Source organism: Onychostruthus taczanowskii, unplaced genomic scaffold (assembly GCF_017590055.1).
Source record: "Onychostruthus taczanowskii isolate IOZ18803 unplaced genomic scaffold, ASM1759005v1 scaffold26, whole genome shotgun sequence".
Lineage (NCBI taxonomy): Eukaryota > Metazoa > Chordata > Aves > Passeriformes > Passeridae > Onychostruthus > Onychostruthus taczanowskii.
In genome coordinates this window covers 10,233,609-10,259,125 of record NW_024499906.1, presented here as the reverse complement: position 1 = coordinate 10,259,125, position 25,517 = coordinate 10,233,609, and the positions used below count along the sequence as shown (strand labels likewise).

At 40.2% G+C, this 25,517-nt stretch overlaps 1 protein-coding gene across 1 annotated transcript; it reads left to right on the top strand.

Annotated features, from left to right (window-relative positions):
• The first annotated feature begins 16,498 nt into the window (after positions 1 to 16,498).
• LOC121337267 (regulatory factor X associated protein) lies at positions 16,499 to 22,633 on the top strand. The gene is made up of 4 exons (XM_041407267.1): positions 16,499 to 16,502; positions 17,284 to 17,927; positions 20,391 to 20,498; positions 22,430 to 22,633. Exons 1-4 carry the CDS (start codon positions 16,499 to 16,501, stop codon positions 22,538 to 22,540), a joined length of 867 nt encoding a protein of 288 aa, XP_041263201.1. The 3' UTR covers positions 22,541 to 22,633.
• The last annotated feature ends 2,884 nt before the right edge of the window (positions 22,634 to 25,517 follow it).

The window sequence follows — 25,517 nt, the reverse complement described above, 5'->3', positions numbered from 1 at the left end:
GATTTCTGTAGACCTTCCTGTAACAATGATAACCTCTTCTTCAAATTGTTTTAGTGGAAGAAAATCTTCTCATACTACAGTTGACAAACACAATAGACTTCAAAAGACAAGAGAGGTCCCATTTTCCTCTTCTAAAACCTTTCTATATTAGATATGGCATAAAAAAAACTATAACCCCCCCATCAGGTCCACTTGTCCATCTTTTATTCCAAAACAGAATTTTCACAGAATGATTAATAGATAGAGATGAAATGTGTTTCTGATAGCAAGAACAGCAATCTGCAAAAAGGGGTGGCCAAATATTAAAATTCTATGAGAATGCATCTAGCATCTGCTCCTGATACAATGCCATGCATTCCTTATTGCATATAAAAATAGGCATGGCCTACTGCTTCAGTACTCTGTTGGTGTTTGGTTCTTGAAGGTATTTGTCTCAGAAATCTGTTACAAACAGTATCCTGGGCTCTTTTATCTGATTCTATGAACTATGAGAAATGACGGTCACGTACTGCTATTTCCATTTTTCTCTTTTTTTTCCACTGAATTTTTCCAAATCAGTTCTTCATGGGAAGATCAAGACCAAGATTTATGTGGAGTTATGCCAACAGACAATTTGGCCCCAGGTTTCTTTTTGTGTATGATGAATTGACAGTCTTGTACCTGTAGCCAAAGGGAGCAGATGGAAGAAATTATAGTGACAATTTTGTTCTAGTTGTATGCTTCAAAAAACTGCAAAATATTGCAAGGAAGTTTTTCCCTTCCTAATACCTCCATATCTTATGGAGGTATTAGGAAGCCAAAAGTGCCCATTTTAGCACAATTTCTCAGTACCACTTTCATAACAGTTCATGCATTAGCTGTTTTGTTGTTTCTACTCCTCTCCAGTTTCTGAAAAAAAAAAAAAAAAAAGATAAAAAAAAGGGAAAAAAGAAAGAGGTATAGATACTGATATTTTGTTACATTTTTTTTTCTAAACTACAGTGAACTCCATTGATTACTCTGATTGTGGCTAATGCAGGACCTCTGGGATTCAATCAAGTCTTCTGCTGAGGATCTGAAGCTGTGGACTCAAGCCTAGTTTACAGACACAAGTCTGGAGCCAATTCCTTGCTGATCCAGCTGTAAATGGATATGGAATCATGGCCAGACAGGCTGCAAGCTGCTGTCTACAATAACCACAATGCCCTTTCCAAACCAACACAGCAGCCTTTTCAAGACACTTGTCTCATACCTCATATTCACTAGGATATTTAGCTATTAGTCTGAATGAATTCTCCTAGAAATGTTACTATGAAAGAGTCAGCTTAAGAAGAAACTGTAGTATGATCAAGAAAAATATTTTCCTCATGCTATTTAAGAATATTAAATTTGGCCAGAAGAGTCAGAAGGATCCAACTAGCCCAGGATTCAGACGTACAAAGGTGTTACTGTACTGTTTGTCACAGGTAGCACAAGTGTAACTATGTGCCTCTTGCAATAACTGTCTTTTTCCCAGCGGCATGGTTCATAAGTAATTGCCAATATCCAACAACTGGTAATAGGACTGGTGCTTCTGGAAATCAAAGAATCTGAATACAAGGCCAGTGATGACAAGGCCCTAAGAAACCACAGCACCTCCCTTTTTTATTCCCTTTTCTCTCATTCACTGATGAAAGCACCATCCAGTGAAGTAGAGCAAGATTTTAGTCAATCCTGTGCCTGTCACAGCAGCCAAACTTCAAAGGTGCCAGGAACAGATGGTAATATCCCCTAGTTAAGGGATGTTTGGTGAAACATTTTATAGAGCAGATTGTGGCACTGAATTCAGTAAGGCTAGTTTTCTCTTGAGAGGATAAAAAAAGAGGAAGAAAAGGAAGAAACAACAACAATCCCCAGGAGAACAGCAGTTAGCATACTTGATGAAGGCAATAAGAACAGTACACTCACAGTAGTGTTTCCTCCAAATGTTCTCATGGCAATCATCCAGCAAATAATAAGGTGAGGACCTCCTGAACCAGAGATATTGTCACTATGTTTATTAGAACTGTATTATGCAACTGTTTAATGCAATTGTGGTGTGCATTTGGATGCAACTGTTTAATGCAATGGATATCTTAAGCATAGGTTGTATACCGTCATGCATAGTACTACTGCACATAACACAACAGGTTTGCATTTTACTTTGGCTGAAGTTCTCTTTCATGAGACTGTCCAGTCACTCTTTGAATTATGTAAACTTGTAGCAACCACAACTTTCTGCAGGGAAACTTTTCACAACTTGATCGACTATTGTATGAAAATTCACTTATTTTGTTTGCTTTTATCTAGTCATCTGCTTCTTTCATTTGAAGGTCTCTTGCTTTTGTATTGGATGAAAGAAGTTATAATAAAAATTTGTAATTGTCTTTTCTAGCCACTTGTTTTCACAGACTTTTCTACAGTTAACCTTCAGCCAGTCTATTCAACTTGTCTATTTATTAAACAGCAGTTCCTTACCTTTGACTGTCCTTATCCCTTATCTCTGTAGCTCTTGCAGTTTTGCCATCACCCTTGAGACAGAACCAGAACTGTACTGAACACCTCCAAGAGACAAACTGCATATTATTTTCTGTTTTGTTTGCAAGTGCTGTGCTAATAATTTTTGATACACTAGCTGCTTTTTGCTTGCAAACAGAAAAATTAATAGAAAAATATTAGAAAAACAATAAGAAAATAGCCTAGATCATTCCTTAGCGCCAATGATAAGAAATGCAAGAGCAGCAAAGATACTAGAGGTGCAAAGAAGTCATACATATGCTCATAATTCACATCTCTTACTGTCCTCTGAGGAACTGTCTTAAATGAGAGGTTTTATTAGAAATAAAGTTTTGATTAACCTCATCACCTCCTTGGCAGCATTTACTGCTCTCTGGAAGGGCTATGACATTTCCAAGGGGTCAGCATTTGAGCAGTATTTCAAGACTCATTGTACCAAAAGGAGATTTAGATTAAGACTCTAAGCTCTCACAGAGGACTGTCTCTTAAGGAGCTTTAATAACCTGGCTTCTGAGGCTACTGCTCCCTGACACCACTAGCTACCACCCCAGTGCCTTGGTGCCTCCAGCAACTCCAAGTTTTTTATTTGGGAGGAAATGCTTCCACATTTTATAATTACAATGATCAAGATGGATTTCATTTTGAGTCGGCAAATGGTTTTGAATAATAAAGTAATTCTTTTAGTTCAGTGTTTTCCATACAGATTTGGTTGGAGTCAACACAAACACAAGGCACTATTTGGAGAACTGCACTGTGAAAAGGCTTCTTAGAATTTTCATGGTTTTGACAAGTAATTAGGGTTTGAAATTTGAGTAATGACAGGCAGAATTTTAATCGGGAAAACAAGAAAATGAATATGTAAAGAAAAGATACAGTCCTCCAGCATCAACTGAATGATAGCAAAGCCAGAAGTGCCTTGGTTGTGCTATCAGAGATTTAGGCAGACTTTTATGGTACTCATAAGAAAACTGGGAAAAGACACACTTGAAAAAAATACGTTTGTTGAGAATGACCAAAAAAGGAAAAATATGCTAAAGAAGAGAGGACTAATTAAAAAACTAGGTATGGGTGATCCATAACATTTTCAGCACTAGGTTCAGCTTGATTTACTGAAGCCATTCAGAGATGCTGATGCTAAAGGGACACTCCCAGTTCTTGGGCCTTATCTATGGAACAGATCTGTTGTGGAGAAAATGGAAAAGAAGTAGAAGTTTTAAAAGTACATTCACTTGTTCACATATCATTCTACATTTAGACTCACCAAACTAACCTAACACAGCTCCACCAGAATCATGTGGCCTGACTCACAATGTCAGGCATCCCTTTCTCAGGAAATTTGGAACATTTTAATTCACTGGAGAATCCCATTAAGTTTTCTGAAGACAAATCTAAATCCCTTAGCTCTGAATCAAGAAGATAAGTTAATTTCGAATCAAGAAGATAAGTTAATTTCAAATCAAGACTAGAGTTTGCTATTTCAGTAACAGCTCTCTATACTTTGCATGCCTCCTTCCTTATTGCACTGTAGTTTACTTCCTGACACCACAATCTCTGAGAGAAGAAAACTCTACTCAGCAGGAGTGCAATGGTCCCTTCTTAGTATCAAATTTTCATTTATCTAATTGATTCTTTTATCATTGTGTTTTGAGACTGGTGAGAAGGGAGGATTTCCTAGACTTTTTTTTTTTTTCATTCAGGCATTTAACAAAGAGGTTTTCACCTGTATGTCTTCAGCTTTACTTACTTAGTCTGTTTAACAGGCTTTTAGCTTATATAGATAATTTTAGCTTATGCCATTTTCTTGTGATGATTCTTGGCAGTGTCAGTTGATGATTCTGGGACTTTTGGTAGGTGCAGCATGGCAAATGGAAGAGATAGTCTCTGTGTCACAGGAATTTCTGGGTAAGTACCAGACAGAACAGGATCCAGTAGGTAAAACATACCTCATCCACATGAGAATAGGAACCTAACACATTTTCTTTTCAAGAATTTTTTCTTGATGGATCATACCTCATTCCTCTCCTCTCCTCCCTCTCCTCTGTGTGAAGCAGAGGTGTCTTTTCTGCAAATAACCTCAAACATTCACAGATCAAGCTGCAAAAACAGTTTTCCTCAAACTAGAAGCTTTTAATCTTTAATTTTGGAACATATTAATTTCTTTAGATGGATATCAGTATGGACTGTTATCAGATAGTGGGACTAGAAAATAATTAGCTTTCATACAAATCCTTTAATGGGAAAACCCAGGCCAAGAATATTCAGAATTAGAATTTTCTCCAATTTCTTTCCCCTGGGCCAGAAGTCACAGAATGGCTCTAAAAAAGCAGAAATGACACTCTGCATGGCACAGAGAATTGTGTCAATGTACACTACACTTCCTGATTTCTGCCAGCTATAAACCCCTCAGCCAAGCCCTTCTGCTGGGAAGCCTGTGTATTGGCATACACATGAAAAGAGCAAGAAGAAATGCTATTTTAGGAGACAATGGAACTCAAGGTACAAAATGCTTCAGAAAGTGACCTTTGCTGTGAGACTGCTTTGTCCTTTAATGGCAAGGACTGCTAGAGCTAGCAGCATCAAGGGTTTCCTGGAACTTTGGAAAGACAGAGACAGAAAATGTTGCCTGTTTCTTCTATTGTTCCCACATAATCTGCAAAACCTATCCCTCACCTGACTGTAATGCTGTGGTCTCAGCCTGCTGGACAGTCACTAAAGCAGCAACTTCTCTGTAAGAAAATGTTTCTCTTTGTAAGATCATTCAGGTTGGACCATTTCCGATATATAATTGGATGTATAAAAAGCTACCAGGTCTTTCTTTGCTGGGCCTATTTTGAAATGTGAAGTAGCACCATTATCTGATTTTCAGTTTTGCATGAGCTATGCTTTGCTCCATCTAATTCATAAAAGAGCAGATACAAATTCCCAAACTGCTGTCCACTGTCAAGAAATTAAAAAACCTTGTGGAAAGCCCCAGTAGTTGCACAGAGGAGAACGACTGCCACAAAACCATGAGCCTGTCTCCACAGCTGAGGAAATACCCAGATGTGAACATCCCATCTCTGCTTCTCTCAATGCTCTAGAAACAAGCACAGCACAGGAAGCAGTGCTGACCATTGTGCTGCTACAGGGAATTCCTGTTAGTGAGTACAGGGAACAACTACAGAGGTAATATAAGGGAAGAGATGGAAAAGAAGATGTTTCCTCTTTGCTGAAAACTTTACATAAGAGAGGAATGTTTCTTTCCAAGAATGGGGTGAAAGGAAAAGAAATCTCTGCAGGACATCTTCCCACTAGATTTGGCTTGATCAGTATATTTAAATAGCAGTTTTACAACCTGCTCTAGCTAGTATGACTGAGATCTATGGTCTTTTGGTATTAATAACCTGAACACTATCAAAAGTTAATTTTATGGTGACTATAGTTGACTGAAGGAGGTTTACAGAGTTTACCATGAGAAGTGTGTATTAGATCATCTGATTTGAATCTCCAATATTTCACAGGCCATTTCACAGATGTATCACACAGCTCCCCTTTTATTGTGCTATCTTGTGATTGACTAAACACATTTTCCAGCAATTTAGCTAGGCTTGAATCCAAAACACAAAAAGCTAGAGAACCCACCGCTGTTTTATTAGCTTAATCCAGCCATTAATCACTTTCACTCTTAAAAATTTGTGACTAATGTCATTTGAATCTGTATGACTTTAGTTTCCAGAAAATTGTTGGGGTTTTTTGGTTGGTTGGTTATGGTTTGGGTTTTTGTTTATTTTTTTTTATTCTCCTGAGGTTTTCCCTATTTAATTCAACTTAATTTAATGCAATTACTATTATTTTATCTTCAAAAACCTACTTATATTGATCTTATCTTGTGTCAGGTTTTTGGGTTTTTTTTGAACGAACTTCTATTTATTTTTTTAATTTGTCTTTTGCAGATGTTCAATATTGCCCTAAGTTGCTAGAGAACTGGAAAACACTTTTAATTTCCTCTTATGATGGAAAAAAGCATGGTACATTTTCAATGAATTAACAGAAATATTTATTAAGCCTTTATTTTTTTTTCTTCATAATATCTTTATCATCTCCATTTAACAGCAGGCCTAGGAAGAACACATTTTCTAAAAAATCTTCAGCTTTTCATTTTTTCTGTGTGATGCTAACATTTTTCTACATTTCATGATCATATATGCCTCCTTACCTATTTTTCATTACATATAATTAAATATTCACAAGGCCTGCCCTGGCTTCATTACTGGGCCTGATGCCTTGTGAAGGCTGACCTAGAACAGAGACTAGATGGAGTTAAAGGATAAAGTAGATTTTTATTAGGAGTACTCAATGGATACACCTTGGGCAGCACAAGAGCTGAGCCAAGGCCACACCCAAGATGAACCCAAATTGGTCAGAAAATGCATGACCGGTCACAGGGTCTCTCACATTTATAAGTTCTGGTCCATTAGCATATTGGAGTTAATTGTCCAATTACAGCTTTAATCCCTGAAGTTTTACCCTTTTTGTCTTTCTCTCTTCAGTCCACCCTTGTTTATGCTCTTGGGCCTGAGATCTGGATCGGCTGTCCTTGGGTCCCCAGCTAGAGAAGGAATTGTTTTGTCTACCTACTTTGTGAAGACAGCTTACCATCCTTTAATACAAAGCCCAGACCCACACACTGAAGCAGCACAGAATCTGAAAAATATAAACCCTAAAACCTGAGGCATCAGGCCAAGATTGGCTCTAAGCCAAAGATGTTCCTTCTGATAGACTGGAACTTTTTTAACCATCTAATAAAATTTTCTTTTAAGCCAATTATTTTCTATTTTTTCCTAAACTATTTTGGTCAATATTTTTCTGCTTTAAAGTTAACTCCTATACACTTGATGAGCAACCTTATGTGTAACATATGTTTTTATAATTACTGTTTATGCTGATTTTTTTTCCACAGTGACTGCAATTAGTCTTGATTACTGGCTTCCTGATTTTCGACTCTGTGATTAATTTTTCTTTATCATAATCTGGCACTTAGTATCCCTCATGTAAGTAAATTACTATCTCTAATTGTTAGAATGTGTGATAATGTCTTAGCAGTGGGAGTCTAAACCTTCCCTTGCTATTCTATGCTTTTAATGTAATAGGATGATGTATTTGTTATAAACTGTTCAAAGATCAAAAGTGTTGATTTGCCTGACTAGGACTTGCCTGAAAGACCATTACTTAAAGTACAGTCACTTTATTAAGCAGGAGTAAAGAAGCAGATAAGACCAACAAGGCTAGACATGGGTTAAAGAGCAATTCTCGTGGATTACATTAATATACACAAGTCATGCTGGCTGTCTTGCCTGTCAGCAAGCTACCAAGAAATTAAGGATACTATATACAAGCTCAAGTCTGATGTTTGACTCGACAGTGGAAATAGGCCAAAGTCAGCTGCAATTGGTCATGTAATTGCAAACATCTGACACACTTACCCTTGTAACAGGAGATCCAGGTCATGGGGAAACTAGGAGCACTAAACACAGTGAAATAAGCTGTCAGCCTTTGGGGATCCTACTGCAGTCAGGAGTGGTGACTTATTTTTATTTTACTCTTTCTTTTTTTTCCACACATTGTCTGAGTAAGTAAAGGTATTGTGATTTCCTTGAGAGTAAGGCTTGAGTTGTAGAAGAATTGTCAACAATTAAAGGGTTTTCAGTCCAAATTCTGCTTTGAGTGGTATTTGTGCAATTGTGTGGAAACTGGCAGGGTTGACTTTTTTCTCAATTATTTCAGTATGGCTGTTAAAGCTTTACATCAGAGCTGGATTTTGCAATTAGCCATTCCTCACACTAGACAGTGAACAAGTATGTGTAGACATATACTCACTTTATTCATACTGTTTTGAAAACAATCAAATCAATAGTGCCTATTTAAAAGAGAAAAAAGGGCAGACTGTAACATCTAGACTCTCTGCATCTAAAAATCTTTTGAAATACAGGCAGTTTCAGGGGAGCACAATGATTTAAACTTCCAGCTTGTGTTTGTTATATAAAACACAGCACTGTCATTTTTCACCACCACTAATCAAGTCCAAAATCTGCATCTGTGTACTCCTTACACTGCAGAATGTTAATTAGTTTTATCCTCAGTGTACTGGTCCAAAACTACTGGTTCTCCTTGTTTCAGTATAAAAAAAAAGAGAAAACTCTTGATCAAGTGACAGTGCCAAAGAGAAGTAAAGAGGAATGAATTTACAGTTTTCAGACTTTGACACATTTCTAAACATGAATTATAATTCTTCATTGAGAAAAAGAAGTTGAGCAGGAATTACCTGGCTCTTATTCAACTTTTAAAAATTACTTGGAATAAGACTGTCTTGAGTGAGCTATTGTGTGACAAATAACTTATTATAGGGAAACCATTTTCTTTATTACAAATAATTGTTCAACAGTTACAATGTAAGAATTGTACAGCAGTTGCAATATAAAGAGGAACATTTAGAAGTGGTGGGAATTTTTTATGTAAAATATTCTGTTGAAAAGATGATAAGTCATAATCATCCTTATGTCAATATATGGGGAACTAAACAAAATGTTTGAATGGTTTGAGAATAGTCAAATTGCATGTTTTGCTTCCTACTCTGCTTTCAATAGTTTAAATGCCAGCTCTATATAGGATGCACAAGACAAATCTCTAGGTTGCACACTTTTCCCTTCCAAACACTATTCAACAGATTGTGTGGCGCAGACCACTATGTTCACAAAACAAAACAAAACAAAACAAAACAAAAAAAAAAAAAAAAAAAAAAAAAAAAACAACAAAAAAAAAACCACCACAAAAAAAGGATGTTGAATGCTAAAAATTCAATAAGCCTACAAGTTGCCATCTATTTAGAACACAAAACCAGCCTCACAATTACACATACAAAGCCCTCATGGAGAACTTGTCCTTCTCTCAATGTTTATTATGCAAAGAACCCTCAGCACTTTTCCCATGTTTCCCACACAGTTATCCATGAATCTTTCTGCTTTCTAAGGCAGACTTGCAGACTCAACATTTTCTCTTGTAGGACATTACTTGTAGCCCTTGCCAAGTGAGGAATCCTACTCTTCTGCAAGTTACTCTGTACCATTCATAATCTTTTGACCTATTGTCAACTCATAAAAAACATTACAGAGAGCTCCATCGCTACAGCCCCAACACCTTGATTTTCCTGTACTGAACAGTTACAGAAAATCTGCAGCAGTTAGGGTGGCATAGTTCAAAAAGGGAAAATCGTGCCCTGCTTCTTTAAGGAGATTGTCTCTTCTGCATGCTGTAACACAGCAACTCCTTTACAAGGCTCCATAAGCATCTCCTTCTTCTTGGAAAAATTCTGTATCTGAAGTTGACCATCTCCAATGTACAAAGGGATATAATCTTTACTAACATTCCTGTACCAGAATATGCAACCAGTAGCATTTCTCAGCATAACTATTAAGTCTGCAGAGACCAAACTAACTTCTGGGTTTTTTACTGTATGCCAGTAGCTACTTCTAAAACAATAACCAGGATCTGGACAAGGTCTGAGTGTCTCCTGCATAATATTAGCCATTGACTCCAACTGGGAGAAGTTCAGCCTGTGGATTACAACATTTATCTTTCTGGCAGGAATGCATAAAAAATTATGCAGAAACAGATGTGCCTCAGCCAAATGGTGACACCAGGGACTTTGGGGTTACACAAAAACCTTCTGTAAAAATACATGGGAGAGCTCTTTTGCCTAGAAATTTTGATGCTTAAGAACAAGTGTGTGACACGCCTCCAGAAATATGTGCATCAGGTATATGTAGCTGCAATGCCAGAATGCCAAAATGATTGTAGATCAGTACGAATGCTTGAGGTGATGTTGCATGACAGGACCAAGAAATTTAATGTTTGAGAAAAATGTTTAATGTGAAGTAGCTGTCCCAGGGCATCTGGTAACTAACCAAGGAACTGTCCCTAGATCTCTGAAAGAGAAAAAGGATAAAGGCAATTGAATTAGAAGACATAAGCTAATGACTACGGCATGTGCTGGTGGCCCCTTAATAAATCCCTTTTGAGCTTCCTGAAAACTGGTTTCAGGCTCCTGTACTTGGAACCAGCTTGATATAGTTGGAAGTCTGGTTCCTGACTCCTCCAAAATTAAACTGTTTAAACATCCAGCTTTAATAGAATGGCTTTGAAAACAGCTGGGTCCCCAAGGGTGTTCCAACACGCTGTTGATCATGGGTGCTTCAGGGCCAGCATTCAGGTCCAAATTAGACATGTTCTTGTTTGCCAAGATGAAAGGCAGAATAGCTGTATGCATACAGTACAAAACAGCACACTTGTCTAGGAAATGCTATTTCTGTACTTAAATAAAGTCTTGTAATGTCAGTCTGAGAAAGGAGAGAATAAACAGCTTCTTAGGCACAGATACAATTTACTGAGGATCAAGCCATGCTTCAGTCCTGTATAGTGATAGCTCCTTCCCCTCTATCCTGCAAAAAATAATTCCTTTCAGTCTGATAGTCTGAATCTGATCATAATAAAGTCCCTACATATGAACTTCCTTTGTACCTGTATTTGCCAAGAATTTCAAAGAGAACGTGTAAAAGTTATTGAGCAGAATACAACAAAATATTTGACATTCCATGAACTGGACTCCTTTCCCCCTGACTTTCTGTAAAGGAAAAGAAGAGAGGGCTAGGAAAGCATATAAATGAGGAGCCAACAAATCCTATTTACTGACAGTTGTTACTATGCAATTTCATAAACCACGGCATCTTGACTCTCCTGTGTCAGGAATACTTTATGCCTCTGCCCTTCTCTTTGTGGGTACCCTCTACATCACTGCGGTACAAAGAAGACAAAGTGATTCTGATTCTCTCGCTCTTTAAAGAACTGTCACTTAAAGAGAGAAAATTAAATACCCACCCCACCACCCTTGATATTGAGAAACAAAACACAAAAGTCTCCATGACTGGGAAAAAGAAGGGACAAAGCTGCCGTTTCACAGCTTCAACAAAATGCACAAGAAATGTGCAAAAATAGCTCTAGTTCAAGAAAGAAATTCCTGTTAGTAGGTTAGAGGCACCCTTTCCACTGAGGGGATTCTCAAGTGTGAAATACCTATTTCAGAAAAACTAGACACCTTTGATAACACTTCTATGTGAGAAACATGTGGCATTAAGCCAAAATAAAAAATATAAATTTTGCTGTCCAGATAACTATGCCAGAAATAAATATTCCAACTTTTGCTTGAAATGACATGCAAAACATACTTGTGAGAACTATACAGAGCACTGCTTGATTGAAGTGATAAATTATTCACAGAACACGACCTGAGAATAAGTTGGTGAGTGACCCCAAGGTGTAACTACCTTAGATCATGAAACAGAGTCCCTGGTGAGAAGCTCAGCAGGACCTGGCAGTGCTTGCTCACAGCCCAGAAAGTCAATCATATCCTGGGTTGCACCAAAAGTGGGCTGGCTATCAGGTCAAGGGAGGGAATTCTGCCCCTCTACTCCACTCTTGTGGGACCCCACCTAAAGTGCTGCATCCAGCTCTGGGCTTCCCAACATAAAGGTAGTGAGATTTTGGCACAGGTTGCCCAGAGAACTTGTGGATGCCCCATCCCTGGAAGCATTAAAGGCCAAGACTGTGTGGGGTTTTGAGCAACCTGGTCTAGAGGAAGGTGTCTCTGTCCATGGCAGGGAAGTTAGAACTAGAGGATCTGTAAGGCCCATTCCAACACAAACTGTTCTGTGATTCTGTGAACATCAGCACTAAGGCCAGAACACGTGATCAGTGTTATCAGTTGCTACAAAATAAGAAGGAAAAGATGCTGATGTTCAGACAAAGGTATGAGTTGCTTGAATTTGGCAATGGACAGAGCAGCTAATCACTTATTCCCCTGCCAGGAGAGGATTGCTTCCCTTATCTAGAGCTTTGCTTCCATCTAGTTTTAACTTTCTTAATAAGCAAGGCTCTCCCTACTTCTGCTGAAAGACAATATTCCATAGTCTAAAACTGAGCTCACTGCTTTTCTTTTTTCATTTTTGCAAATGTATCTCATTTTTGATATTTACTTCTTTATTACCATAGTGACTATACCCTCTTTTTTTACAGTAAGCAATTTTCTGTTATTCATGGTTTCTTGGCTATAAGCAGAGAAATATTTTAAAGTAGGCCTGAATTCAATTATTTAGATTGAGAGGGAATCAACCTGTGAAACAGTAATAATAATTAGAATTAGCAATGCTGACTTTTGCCAAGGTACTCACTGTTCCATACCACAAAGGCATATATAACAACTCACATAGACTAGAAGACAGCTCAGGACATGTCCAAGGATGTTAGCTCTGCATGGGGGGGACAACATCCAGAATGACAGTGACCCTACCCAGAGGCTAAAAGCAGTAAACATGATCCATTCATTGTGAATGGAAATCACCTAGACTAACAAAATGGCCTGTAGTTAAGTTTTACTTCAGAAATTTAAAACAACATCAAAGAAACACTGTTTTGAAAATTAGTAGTGTTCCAGTAACTAAAGCTGTGGACAGAACAGGGGCTAATAACTGTCCAGTGTGTGGTTCAAGGTATAGTCGAACGCCTGTCCTGAACACTTTTATTCATGTTTATTTTTGATTGGTTTTACTATTGTGTAAGTCTTAATTTTATTAAAAAGCTGATTTACTTATGTCTAATTATGTGTAAATATATGGAATTGGAGATTTTCTTTCGGCATACCTATTTAATTTATCTGTTGTCATGGGACAAAGGTAACCATGTAAAATGAGAGGGGCATGGGGAAAGAAACCTATTTCTAATGGCCATTTTTGTCACACATATACTAAAACCAGAATACATATCATAATGCAAACCAAACTTTCGTTTAGTTAGTTTTTTTATTTCTATGATTGCAAAAATAAATTTGTCTGTAATTCAAAAAGCTTAATGAGTTTCTGATAACACTCATTTTATATACTTGAACAGTGCAAAGAGAGATGTTTATAAGATTTGATGAAATTGGCATCAAATTTCTGTACACTTATCTGAAAAGCAAGCTTTAACAGACTGACTACAGTAGCTTAAACTCCTTTGCTTTGCTATTTGTGGTAAGATTTCAGCACTCATTGGCATCTGGGCATTTGAATCAGTGAGCACATTGATCACTCTGCACATCACCTTCCTTTGAGGGCAGATTTGTTTTCAGACTGCTGAGCCTTTGAATCTTTCCATGACTGTATCACTCTGCAATTTGGCTTGAACATCAAGAGCAAGTAGGAAGAATAAATGGGGAGTTGGCTAAGCAGTACAAGGTACAACAAAGCAGAAAAACCTCTCTTGACTATATACTTGCATTTGGATTCCCTCATCAAACGATGTGTTTCTAAAGAGATGTATTTTAAAAACTATTAGTTTTCAGCTTCCTCCAGCAGTCTTCATTCATGCCTGTTTATCTTTCAAGTACCATTCATTTCTGTTTTAAAAATCCAAATGCTCTCCTTGACTCAAGCTGTTAATTTTATGACAAATAACTAACAGCAATAAGGTTACAAGATACTTTGCATTTAGATTATATTTGTAGGGATTATCACAACACTGGATGTATGAATTTCAGAGTCCCATGTCTCACAGAAGTTCTTAGTATGGTCTGTGCTCTTACAGCACACGATAAAGGCAAATGCGTCTTTGTGTGATAGAAAGATAGATAGATAGATAGATAGATAGATAGACTGATAGACATTAACTGAACAAAATTCATATCATCCTTTATAGAAGAGTGCTAAAGTAACTTTAACAATTTGAAAATATTTCTTCAGCTATAATCATTAGTACTATCTTGGTTTGTAAGCAGGACAAATCAGCTTCTTCAAAGACTATTACCTTTCTGAATCTTAACCGGTATGTTTTTTAAAACATGTTGTTTCCAAGGCAATTAAGAATTGGATGGTAAGAACTAGCACAGAACTCTAGAACACTAAAATGAACTATTTCACAAACACAAAAGAAGAGACAGCAGAAAATCAGAGAATCTATTTAAATATTTATTTAGAGATGTCCGCCTGAGGACAAATGAACTTATTACATTTCAGTAAATGAACTTATTACATTTCAATAATTGTATTTGTCCTCTCCTTTTAATTGCACCTGAGAAGACAAACCACGATGTGACTGCACCTGGCTGGATAGCAGTGATGGACAGATCGCTGATAAAATTTTCCAAACATGACTATCCTTCTCCAACAGCTGGATTTACACAAGTGCAGCCCAAGGAAACAACTACTTTTTTTTTATTTTTTTTTTCCATCACAGTGTTTCTCTTTTCTGAGCAAACCAGGTAGAAAAGAAAAAGAGAACACCAGTGGCAGCTTTTTAAGAAGGACTTGCTTTGTTAGCTGTCACTAATTTACTACCTATGTATGTTCCTGTGCCCTCAAGCAAGCAGATTACAAGGTTCTGGGGTTAAAAAAAAAAAAAAAAAAAAAAAAATTGGATAATATTTCGCATTCCAGTACAGTAACAGACTCAGCAAATATCAAATCTATTTGCTAATTAATTAACCCCTTCAATATCTTTGTAATGTGCTGTTAGTTTTCTGAGGCTTTGTGTTGCTCTTTTATCTTCAGAAGAGGAAAATGAGAACCATGGAGTTGAAGTATGCTTCCAGGCATAGTCTCCAATGAAATCCACATGTGTTACCAGTGTCTAAGGTAGAATTCAACTTGTTCCACAAGAGAGGGAGTTTTCAGCAGAGCATTTGGTTGGAAACCTTAACTCCATGAATAATTTTCTCATGTAGCCTTTAACTGCTTCAGTCTGCTGGTCAGACCGGCCCATGCCAAACCCTTCTGTCTCAGTGGGGCTTTACAGAAGTGGATTAACAACTCTTCTTCCTGGAATTTAAAGGTTATCAGTTTCCTGTTTCTTTTAATTAGTTATAATCTGTGTACATGCAGGGAGTGTCGCGGAAGAAAAAAGTGATTTATTTTGATTCATTATTACTTTGGAGTTTTATTTTAATTAATGTCAGAAGAACTTCGAATTTTGGGAAGACATTCTTTCAAGATGCATTCAAAGCAAAAGAAATAAACTAAAATTATTTCAATGGGCCCATAATGTGAAAAAACCCCAAACATTTTGTGATGACATCAAAATAGGTAAGAAGCAGGAGGAAAACAAAGCTATGTGATCAAGGCTGAGTCCTAAAGAAAGCTTCTGGTAAGTTGTCCCAGCAAGGCTGTAACAGAGATAAAAGACACTGGAGCAGATGTGGGGAAAGTAAGTCTTCACTGACAAAAATAGTCTGTAATTCCTGTTTATCTCTGGAGCTGGAGGTCATCCCTCCCGTGACTGGTCAAAGGCAATGAGGACAGAGTTACTCAGTTCACTGCAATTTTTCTAGGACTATACCATCATTAACTATTTTGACAAATGAGAGAGAAATGTATTATGACAAGATTGAGAGTGAAACAATGGCTACAACTGCAAACAGCATAATCATTTATCTTAGTGACAAGAAAAGGGAGCTGTGATAATTGCCAGGGAATAAATGTGTTCTTTAATATGGGATGAACTGCAGTGTGCAATGAGAAAGGCAAGAACCCACGGAAAGTAAGGAGGTAAGACACATAAAGGGGGGCCAACAGCAGGTGATCAAGGAGATGGAAGTCAGTGGGACTTCTCTGCAGCCATGCAGAAGTAACCCAAGGAGAGAATTGATACCCAAAGGAAGAAAGGGCAAGGAGCAACATGCTGACAGTCACATGGGCTGTCACTAGAGGCAACAAAAAGGCTAAGTGGGAGAAGCCAAGCTGCATCTCTGTATCTGCACTCTCAAATGACAGTGGATGAAGAGCAAGGATACAAGTACAGCCGAGAGACAGCACTTGTGAAGATTAGCGGCAGGCAAGCTTAGGTCTGGACAGCCATCACACGACCACAGCAGGACAGGAGGCTGAGAAGACTGACAGGGCGTAGAATCCCAGAAGATGACGGGATAATGTGTATGTCTCAAAAAACGATAGCTGGATAGCAATGGAGCCAGCCAAGGACTGTTTGCACTAACAGACGAGGATTGCTGGTGTTAATGCTCTGTGAGAAAGAACAAGATGTGGCTAGAGATGGGGAGCCATGCAGAGGGAGGGCGGCACTTTCCCACAACAGCCTTATTGTAGTTCCTGGAGATGAGCTCGACACAGTCTCACACAAGCACGGGAATGAGGGCAAGGTGTGGGATGGGCTGCGGGAGGAGATCAAGACCATCGAAGTTCCTTGAAGCTCTCTGAGCTATTTCCCAAAAGATCTGAAAGAACAGACTGCACGATAATTAATTTGCATAGAAAGCTAAACCTGTCCATGAAAAGGTACCCCAACCCCCATCCAAGCCTGGGCAGCACCTCTCTTTTCTTTTCTCTCATTTCTCAATTTTCTTTTCCTCTCTCTGGCCCCTCACCTCCTCTAATTCATTTTTACTCTCTTTCCTTTCACCCTGCTCCTATATCCAGAACCCACTGCCGCGTGCTTTCACAGTGCGTCAGGGACTAACAAACCAATTCCCACGCCAAGCGTGCAACACAGTAATACAACTTTCTGATTCCTTGCAGGCCGTCTGACTTCCATCGCTCCTTTCCATCACGAGCATCTACCACCCGGGGCCAAACCACACTGGCGGCTCTAACACAGCCTCAGGCGCTTCACAGCGCCGACGTCGCTATAGCCGCAACTCAAACGCCCCCACAGCGCCACAGGGGGCGGTGCCGCCATTACCGGGGCCCCGCCCCTGAGCACGGCTGGGGCGCGTGCGCTGTGCGCACGGGCGTGCGCGGCGGAGGCGCGGGAGCCGCGCGCTCAGCGACCGGCCGGGCCGGGCCGGGCCGGGCACCGCCGCCCTGCAGGGCAGCCCCGCCGCCGCTGCCGCCTCCTCCGCCTCTTCCTCCTCCTCCTCGTCGCCGCCGGAGCAGCAGCAGCTGACGCTGCTCGTCATGCAGCCGGGCGGCGGCGAGGAGGCGGCGGCCGGGGCGGCGGGGGTGGTGCTGCAGCCGAGCGCCGACCCTCAGCTGCCGCCCTCCGCTAGCGGCGGCCTCATGGTGTTCTACGAGCTGGGGGCTGCCGGCGAGGTCGAGGTGGGAGAGGAGGAGGTCGAGGCGGCGGGCGGCGAGAGCACGGCCAGCCTGGAGGAGCTGGAGGAGGAGGAGGCGGCGGCGGCGCCGGGGGCTGCGGGCGGCGAAGCGGCGGCGGGCGGCGAGTGCAAGAGCTGCACGTACGAGGGCTGCAGCGAGACCACCACGCAGGTGGTGAAGCAGCGCAAGCCCTGGATGTGCAAGCGGCACCGCAACAAGATCTACAAGGACAAGTACAAGCGCAAGAAGAGCGACCAGGCCCTGGGGGGCGGCGGGGCGGCGGCCGCGGGGGGCGGCCCGCGGGCCGAGGTGAGGCGGGGGGCGGCGGGGCCCGGCCAGGCCGCCCTCGGGTGCCGCGTGGTCCCTCGGAGTTGGGGATTCCTAGGGGTCTGTAGGGATCTGTCCGACGGCCTGAGGAAAGGGAAGAAGTTTAGGGCCGTCCTACAGCTCGCTCTTCCTCCTGTTTACCAGGGCAAGCTCCGTTTTCAGCTCTGACGTACAATTTTAGAAGCGTGGAGCTATACCAGATTCCAAGAAAAGAAATACCGCTAGAAGATGCTTCCCTTGCAGCGTAGCTTTTTTTCCCGTGGTAGGAAAGTATAGATCTAAGAGAGATGTTAAGACTTGTGTCTCAGCTGATGCTGAAGTGTGGGGTTTTAAAGTCGCAAAGGCTGTTGGGTATCAGGTGTACAAAACTCAGTTGTGTAGGTTCTTTAGGATGCTTTTTAGTTTTCATTTTTATATTAAATGATAGGTAAATATTTCGACCACTGCTAGTTCATACTTAACTTGTGTAAACTAATGTGTATTGTTTAGATGGGGAAATACTATCAGTGGGAAAACTGATGGTAATGTTCAGTTTTTTAAATACTCTTTCCTACAGTTTGTGACTCAAGCTAGGACCATACACTTCTGTGATGGTCACTTGTACAGAGTTACTGTTTCAGATCTTGTGTTTAGATGAAACAGAAAAAGGGAAATAGTTTTACACTTGAAGGTGCTAAGTTGTTTATGCTCAAAGGGATAGGTGTAAAATAGTGATTGTCAGAAGAAAAAAAAAGTCTTACCTGGCCCTCCTGCTGTGTCTGGAGTCATGTTGCTGGGAACTGATCTAACTGCAAACTGACCACCCCAATCTTTTCCTGTTTCTGTTTTTTTCATCATGTAAATAGTAACCATACAGGGTGTCACACGAAAGGATCTTCTTCTGTAGGTCTGTAAAAGCCATGAGGCAGGTGCTTTAAAAAAGGGAAGTGTACATGATGCTGCTAGGGAATATTCTCTCATCTTCTCTTTCAGTTCAAAGGACTTGCTGAGGTTTTCCTCATACAGTCTGTAACAATAAGTGATACATGTTCCATATAGCATTTTAGATTTTTGTTGAACCCTTGTAAGCTCTGAGCCTCTGTTACATTTGGTGTTTTTTTCAGGCCTGCTACCTGATGTGAATACTCATGTGTTTTTGAATCTTGTTGATGTCAACCTAATTTGACAGGTAGTGTTTACATTAGAACAGTTCCTCTTGTGTTTGTGATACTTACTCTAAGTTTTTTCCTTCTCACATTGAAAAGGCATGCTTGTTTCCAGTGAAAAAGTTACACACTTTTTATCATCCATGTTTTGTGGGCCAATTCTAATAGCTACTTCTCATTTCAATGAGATAAGAGAAGCTGCACACATTATTCAAGAGGAGAATGAATTCTGGATTTATATACCAGCATGACTTTCCCTCTTCTCTCTTCCTTCCCTGATAGTTCATCTTGCTAAATTCATGATGTGTCTACACAAATACTTGTGCTAGTTTAGGAAAGGGGACAATATGGGAGAAGGGTAAAAATGCTGCATTTCATGTAGTGATGAGTTGAAACTTTTTGATCTGCAGCATGAAATAGTGATTATTGCATGTTGTAAGAGGGTGGGAGTTTTTTTCCCAGTTTGTTTGTGCAGGTTGCTTTCAATGTAAGGAAATTAGAGCCTGAACTTGCAGAGGAAAGCAGGGTATTTAGTGCGAAATTTACTTACTTTTTTGATTTGGTGTTTATTGAGGCCTTTTTCAGTAAAAGTTCCTAGTAGAAGTTTCATTTTTCACGTCTGTGGACAGGATAGAAGTGAAAGATACTGGGATAGTGTTTTGTTGTTCCTGCTTTTGAACCCTTTCAGGTAGATGGAAGGATCAGTAAGTTTTGAATGTCATACACATAGGATTCAACACCTTTTTATTTTCTTTAGAGCAGATTGTAGAGCCATGTTGTACTAGTATGTCTGATTCAGATGACTGGTGATTGTACAGGGAACAGAATAAACTTGGGGGGAAAAAAAAAAACCTGTGGCTTTGGCAAGCTTATCGTAGTGTTCTGAAGTATGTTTTGGTTTTGGTTCTACAAGGATTATTGTCATTCCTGCCCAATTACAAACAGTAAATATCATTCATTTCCACAAGATGGAGGCTGACCTGTTGTGAATGACTTCATTTTTAAGAAATACAATCAAATAAATTGAAGCCATTAACTAGCCCTAGTAACCTGTCCAATTTTGCAGTATAGAAGACTTAACTCAGCTGCGTTGCTTCTCACTTGCTGGTGAAATAATGAAAGGAAGTGGAAAGAAGAGGCCAGGTCTTGAATAGATGGATTTCCATTCCTGTGGTGTTACATTGCTCTGCAGGTTAAGGAGGCAGATGTTCCTTGCTCTTGGGATTTTCTGCATATGACTGTATCAGAGTTCATAGTTTGACTTCCCTGTTTTTTTTGTTTTGTTTTTTGTTATGTGCAGGATAGCGTTGAAGGTTCAGTGTCTGTCACAAAGCAGAGAACAGGATCCATTGGAGATCGCCCAGCAAGACCTACTCTTTTAGAACAAGTATTGAATAAGAAGAGGCTGGTAAGTCTTGTTTTTGAGAGGTTTTGAATTCAAATAAGGCAATGTAACAGCGTTTACCTGTCACCACTGTGAAAAAAGAAAATCAAGTTTAATAAGCATGCACTGCAAGTACATATTTTCAAATTTGAAACATGCTTCAGAGATGTGTGCTTCAGTCTCTCTGTGGAGGATACTAAGATGACTGAATTTAATGATCTGAAGTTTTGGTAGTAACAGATGTGGTGGTTTCTTTAGGGGTAAATAGTGCCTACAGTGTAACTGAGATGGTTTTAGCTTGTTAAACCAAAGCCTTAGGTAGAACAAGGAATTGACTTGAGGTCCTGGACTTTAGATGTAAGCTTTACTATGATGTGTTTTAGAAGTTGTATCATATCAAATTTAAAGTTGTGTATACATGTGTTGATAAAGCAAACTCTAAGCAGTGTGATTTATCATATTTGCAGACTGCATAAATGGCATGTCTCATAAGTTTTTTAAACACTGGTTTCTCTTTAACAAGTTAAGCCCAGAGCAGGGAAATAATTCCGCACCTACAGTTTGTTCGGCTTCTTCAGTACAACTTTCTTTGTTGCAAGGTTTTGCAGTCCCTATTCTTCAAAAGCTCTTGGGACTGTAAAAGCTACTGGGACTGTTTGTCTTCTCTCTGTTACCTGTGCATCGCAATTTAACAATCTTCATTATAGTGCTGTAGTGTTTGTTCAGAAATTTGGAAAGTCTTGAAAGAAACATGATGTCAGTCTTAGGTATACAACTACCTAGATGTATTTCTTGATAATTCTTTCTCAATTGTAGCACTTTTTTTAGTGAGTATGTCTAAAACTCAGAGGAGTATTCATAGCTTTTCAGTTTTTATGAGGAAAACAAGTAATGAACTATGGAGTAGTTTTCATATTGTCTCTTGTTCTTCACACCCCACTTACTGGCTTGCTGTCCCCTTTCCTGGCTGTTTCTATTGACATGGCTTTTAACTTAATTTGGAAGGTATCTTATGAATGAAACATTATTTTTATAGAAGTACAGCAACTAGAAACTCTTTTAATAGAAGTTCAGAGCTTTTGTACTAATTATGTCAAGGCTCTTTAAGAACTCAGGATTCCTTTCAGTATTCCTGAAATTCAGATTCTCCTTGATGTGGTTCTTGCTTCTCTCTTTCTCCTCTGACTTGCAGTTACAGTACCTCTTTGGTTGTATCACTGAAGTAACCATGGATAATGAGCAAGCATCTAGGGAATTCATTCAGCTGAAAAATAACCCTTTTGCTATATTAATTTTTGGAGGGAATCAAGTCCCAACCTGATTTGCCATGTTACCTTACAATCACTTGTGCTGCCACCATGCAGGAATGAGAGTGAACAGCCAGAGTTGGATCACAGACTGCAACTATTCAAGCCAGGAGCCAAATTCAAATACTTTTAGATACTTTTGTCTTTTGATTAAATGCAGAGGAGTTTTTTTCAGTCATTCCCTGTGGATGGACTGCTGTTTTGAAATGTTGGGAAATTCTGGGCAATCAGTGAAAACCATAGAGTACTTGAGTTGGAAGGGACCCACAAGGATTGGATTGAGTCCAACTCCCTGCTCCTCACAGGACTGTCTAAAACTAAAATATGTGCTATGGGCATAGTCCTGATGCTTGAACTGTGATAGGCACATGAGCTTTGATGCAGGATTACAATATTTTATTCATTTATTAAACTGGTTTTGAGAGATCTGCAGTGAGAAATGTAGAAATTAGCTCAACTGAAGCACAACTGAAAGATGTTTTGGTTCTAGTATGTCAATAAATGACTCCTGTTTGCTATACTTACAGGGGTTTTTATGATATTAAGCAACAGCAGTGGGTAATGTGCAAATTCATGTAATGGAAAAATATTACTATGGTAGCTATTTAACATATGTGAGTTTTGTAAAGTTCACTTTCTCTCTTTCAGTCCCTACTCAGAAGCCCAGAAGTAGTGCAGTTTCTACAGAAACAACAGCAACTGTTAAGTCAACAAGCTTTGGAACAAAGACAGCAACAGTTTCAAGGAGCACCTGGGTAATGAGGAAAGAACAATGATCTGCAGATGAGTCTGGTGCTGAAGGAGGATCTGTATTTTGTATAAATACAAAGGATGTCAGTGTTTAAACAAAAATGGAAGTTGCTGTTGTTATGTATTTGTTTCTTGTTGGCGCTTTTGAGGTTTTGAGCTGCTTGGGTGTCTGCAGACTTGTGAGCAAGTCATAGAATGGTCTGGGTTGTGTTATGGAAACTTCCCAGTCTGACCATTCACAGGACTCTGACAGTCATTCTCCCAGTGCTAGAGACTTCAACTTCTGGGACCAAAGCTCCTTGTTCCATAAAGCAATATTATTAACAGTGTAATAACACAAAAGTAGCCTGGGCTGGTGTCTCTGAGGAGGGATCTCCGACAAAGGAACTCCTGGGCTTTTACACCATCAGTATCTAATGCTCTTCCTCTTGAGTCTTCCCTTCTGAGTCTTCCATTCCTGCCATGTCCCTGTGTCCATTCACCTGGCTAGCCACTGACCTTCATGCCTTTTGTTATACAAAGAGTCGGCAGTTCACTGCCTCCTGTCTTCACTCCCACCCAGAGCTCAATTTGCATCTCAGTCTGCATCTCTAACTGCAGCTTACAAATCAACTACCTGCACCAGATGTATTCCTCAACAGTTGGAAGGGACCTTGAATGATCATCAAGTTCCAGCTCCCCTGCTGTGAACAGGGACACCTTTCATAACATCAGGTTACTCAGAGCTCTGTCCACTCCAGCCTTGAACACTTCCCAGGGAGGGGTGATACATACCCAACTTTTCTGAGCAGCCTGTTCCAGTGCCTGATGACCCTCACAGTAAAGAATTTCTTCCTAATACCTAGTCTAAATCTACTTTCAGTGTGAACCCATTCCCCCTTAGTCTGTCTCTACATGTCCTTGTAAAAAGTCCCTCTCCCATCTTTTTTGTAGGCTCCCTTCAAGTAATGGAAGGCTGCAGTTAGGTCACTATGAAGCCACCTCTTTTCCCAGCTGAACAATCCCAATTCTCTCAGCCTTTCCTCATAGGAGAGGTCTTCCATCCCTCTAATCAGCTTGTGACCCATCTCTGGATTTGCTGTAACAGGTGGATGTCCTTCCTGTGTTGTGGGTTGCAGAGCTGGATGCAGTCCACCAGTTGGGATTTTCACCAGAGCAGAGAGGCTGTGATGGGTTGACTTTGGCAGGACATACAGATTTGTAAATTTTCATTAATGGCTATCCCCTGTACTTTCACAGATAGGTATTATTTTCCCATCTCAAGAGCATCCTCCACCCTTTCAGATGTCCAAAGTCAGGCCATGACTTGGGTTAGATTCCATCAAGATGGGTGCTCAGGACAGGAGAAGCAGCACACTTAATTATTGCTCACCAACGCTGGCCTTGTGCCTCCCACTGTACTTGCTCCTCACAAAATTCATGTTTCATCAGTTCGTGTCGTTTTAGCTGCTTTACTTTTGCAACATACAACTTATACCACAAATTATTTTACCCCCAAGGTTAGATCTCCTTGGAGCACACAGCAGGTCTCCCCATCCTTCTGCATTACCCACCAAGTACCCCCAGGTATTTGAGCAAAGACAGTCCCATAAGCAGGTTTGCCTTTTCCTATAGGGAGAGAAATCCACCCCGATTTTCCCAGCAGAGTATACTTCCTATGCAGAGTATAGGGACCTTATCTCCTCCCCCAGTGTGTAGGGGTTTTGTTTGGGCAGACCAGGGAGGTTTGCAAATCTGGTGTTAACCAGCCAAGTGGCTTCTGTTAAATTTACATCCCGATCCTTCCATGCCCCATTACCTAACCCTTAACACAGTCTTCAGCAGTTCGTTATACCACGCAATCTTTCCAGAGGCTTATGGATGATAAGGGATGTGACGCCCACTCAATGCCATGATTTTTTGCCCAAGAGTTTATTAGGTCGTTTTGAAAACTAGTCCCATTGTCTGATAAGATTCTCTCTGGGGTACCATGTTGCCACAAAAAGTGTCTCTCAAGACCTGAGATGGTGTCTTTGGCAATGGTTTACAGGGTTTGTTGCCAGACAGCCAGTTGTTACCTCTACCACGGTGAGTATGATCCACATATTTGGCATATTCATGGCAGTGATCCAGTTTGCCAGGCCTCACCATGCTGGAAACCCAGCCACTGCCCTCTAGTCCAGGGAAAGTTTACTTCAGTGGCTTGGTTGATTGCAGCACATGCTTCTCGTTCATGAATTATCTGTGCAATGGCCTCCATGGTCAGGTCAGTCTCTCACTGATGAGTCCATCTGTTTGTTGCAGCTGATGTTTCATATAAATAGCTCACCCTTCCACTCCCAGTCCAAGTGTACCTAAGTTAATTCAGTTTTGGCAGCCTTATCTACCTGTTCTTCAGTGGAGTGGTTTTTGGGCATCTGAACATCTCCCTGATTTACCTTTCCAGTCATGTTTTCAATCTGTGCACTGAAGTCCTGCCCCAGTGCAGGTGCAGTCCAGCCCAGATGGGTTTATCCTTGCGTTGCCAATTGATCTTCTTCCATCTTTGCAGCCACTTCCATAGGGCATTAGCCACCATCCAGAAATCAGGATAGAGATAGAAGCAGGTCACTTTTCTCATTCAGCAATCTCTCAGGCTAGTTCAGATGGCTTTCACCTCTGCAAAATGGCCTGACTGATCTTCTTCAGCAGCCTCAATGACTTGTCCACCTCTGATGGTTTCCTGACACACAGCAGGATCTGTCACTAAATAGGACATAGCCTCTTTCATCTTCTGATAACTCGTTGTGTGTGGGTGCTTCTTGTGCACAAGTCTCCTTCTCTGGCAATGCTCCAAAATCTTTGCCTTCTGGCCAGTCCATGATTTTTTCCAGAATTCCCAACTGAGTTCATGTAATCAATGCTACCCTCTTACTCTATGTGGCACTGACTGTGTGATCTGTTACGGGGATGTTTCCTTTGAAATCTGGAGAAGTCTTTTCCAATTATTTTTAAAGCTTAATTTTAA

Excerpts from the sequence above, each read along its gene's own strand:
- LOC121337267 (XM_041407267.1), top strand. Across the intron at positions 17,928-20,390 it reads GGGGCGGCCCGCGGGCCGAG|GATAGCGTTGAAGGTTCAGT; the intron begins GTGAGGCGGGGG and ends TGTTATGTGCAG. Across the intron at positions 20,499-22,429 it reads TATTGAATAAGAAGAGGCTG|TCCCTACTCAGAAGCCCAGA; the intron begins GTAAGTCTTGTT and ends TCTCTCTTTCAG.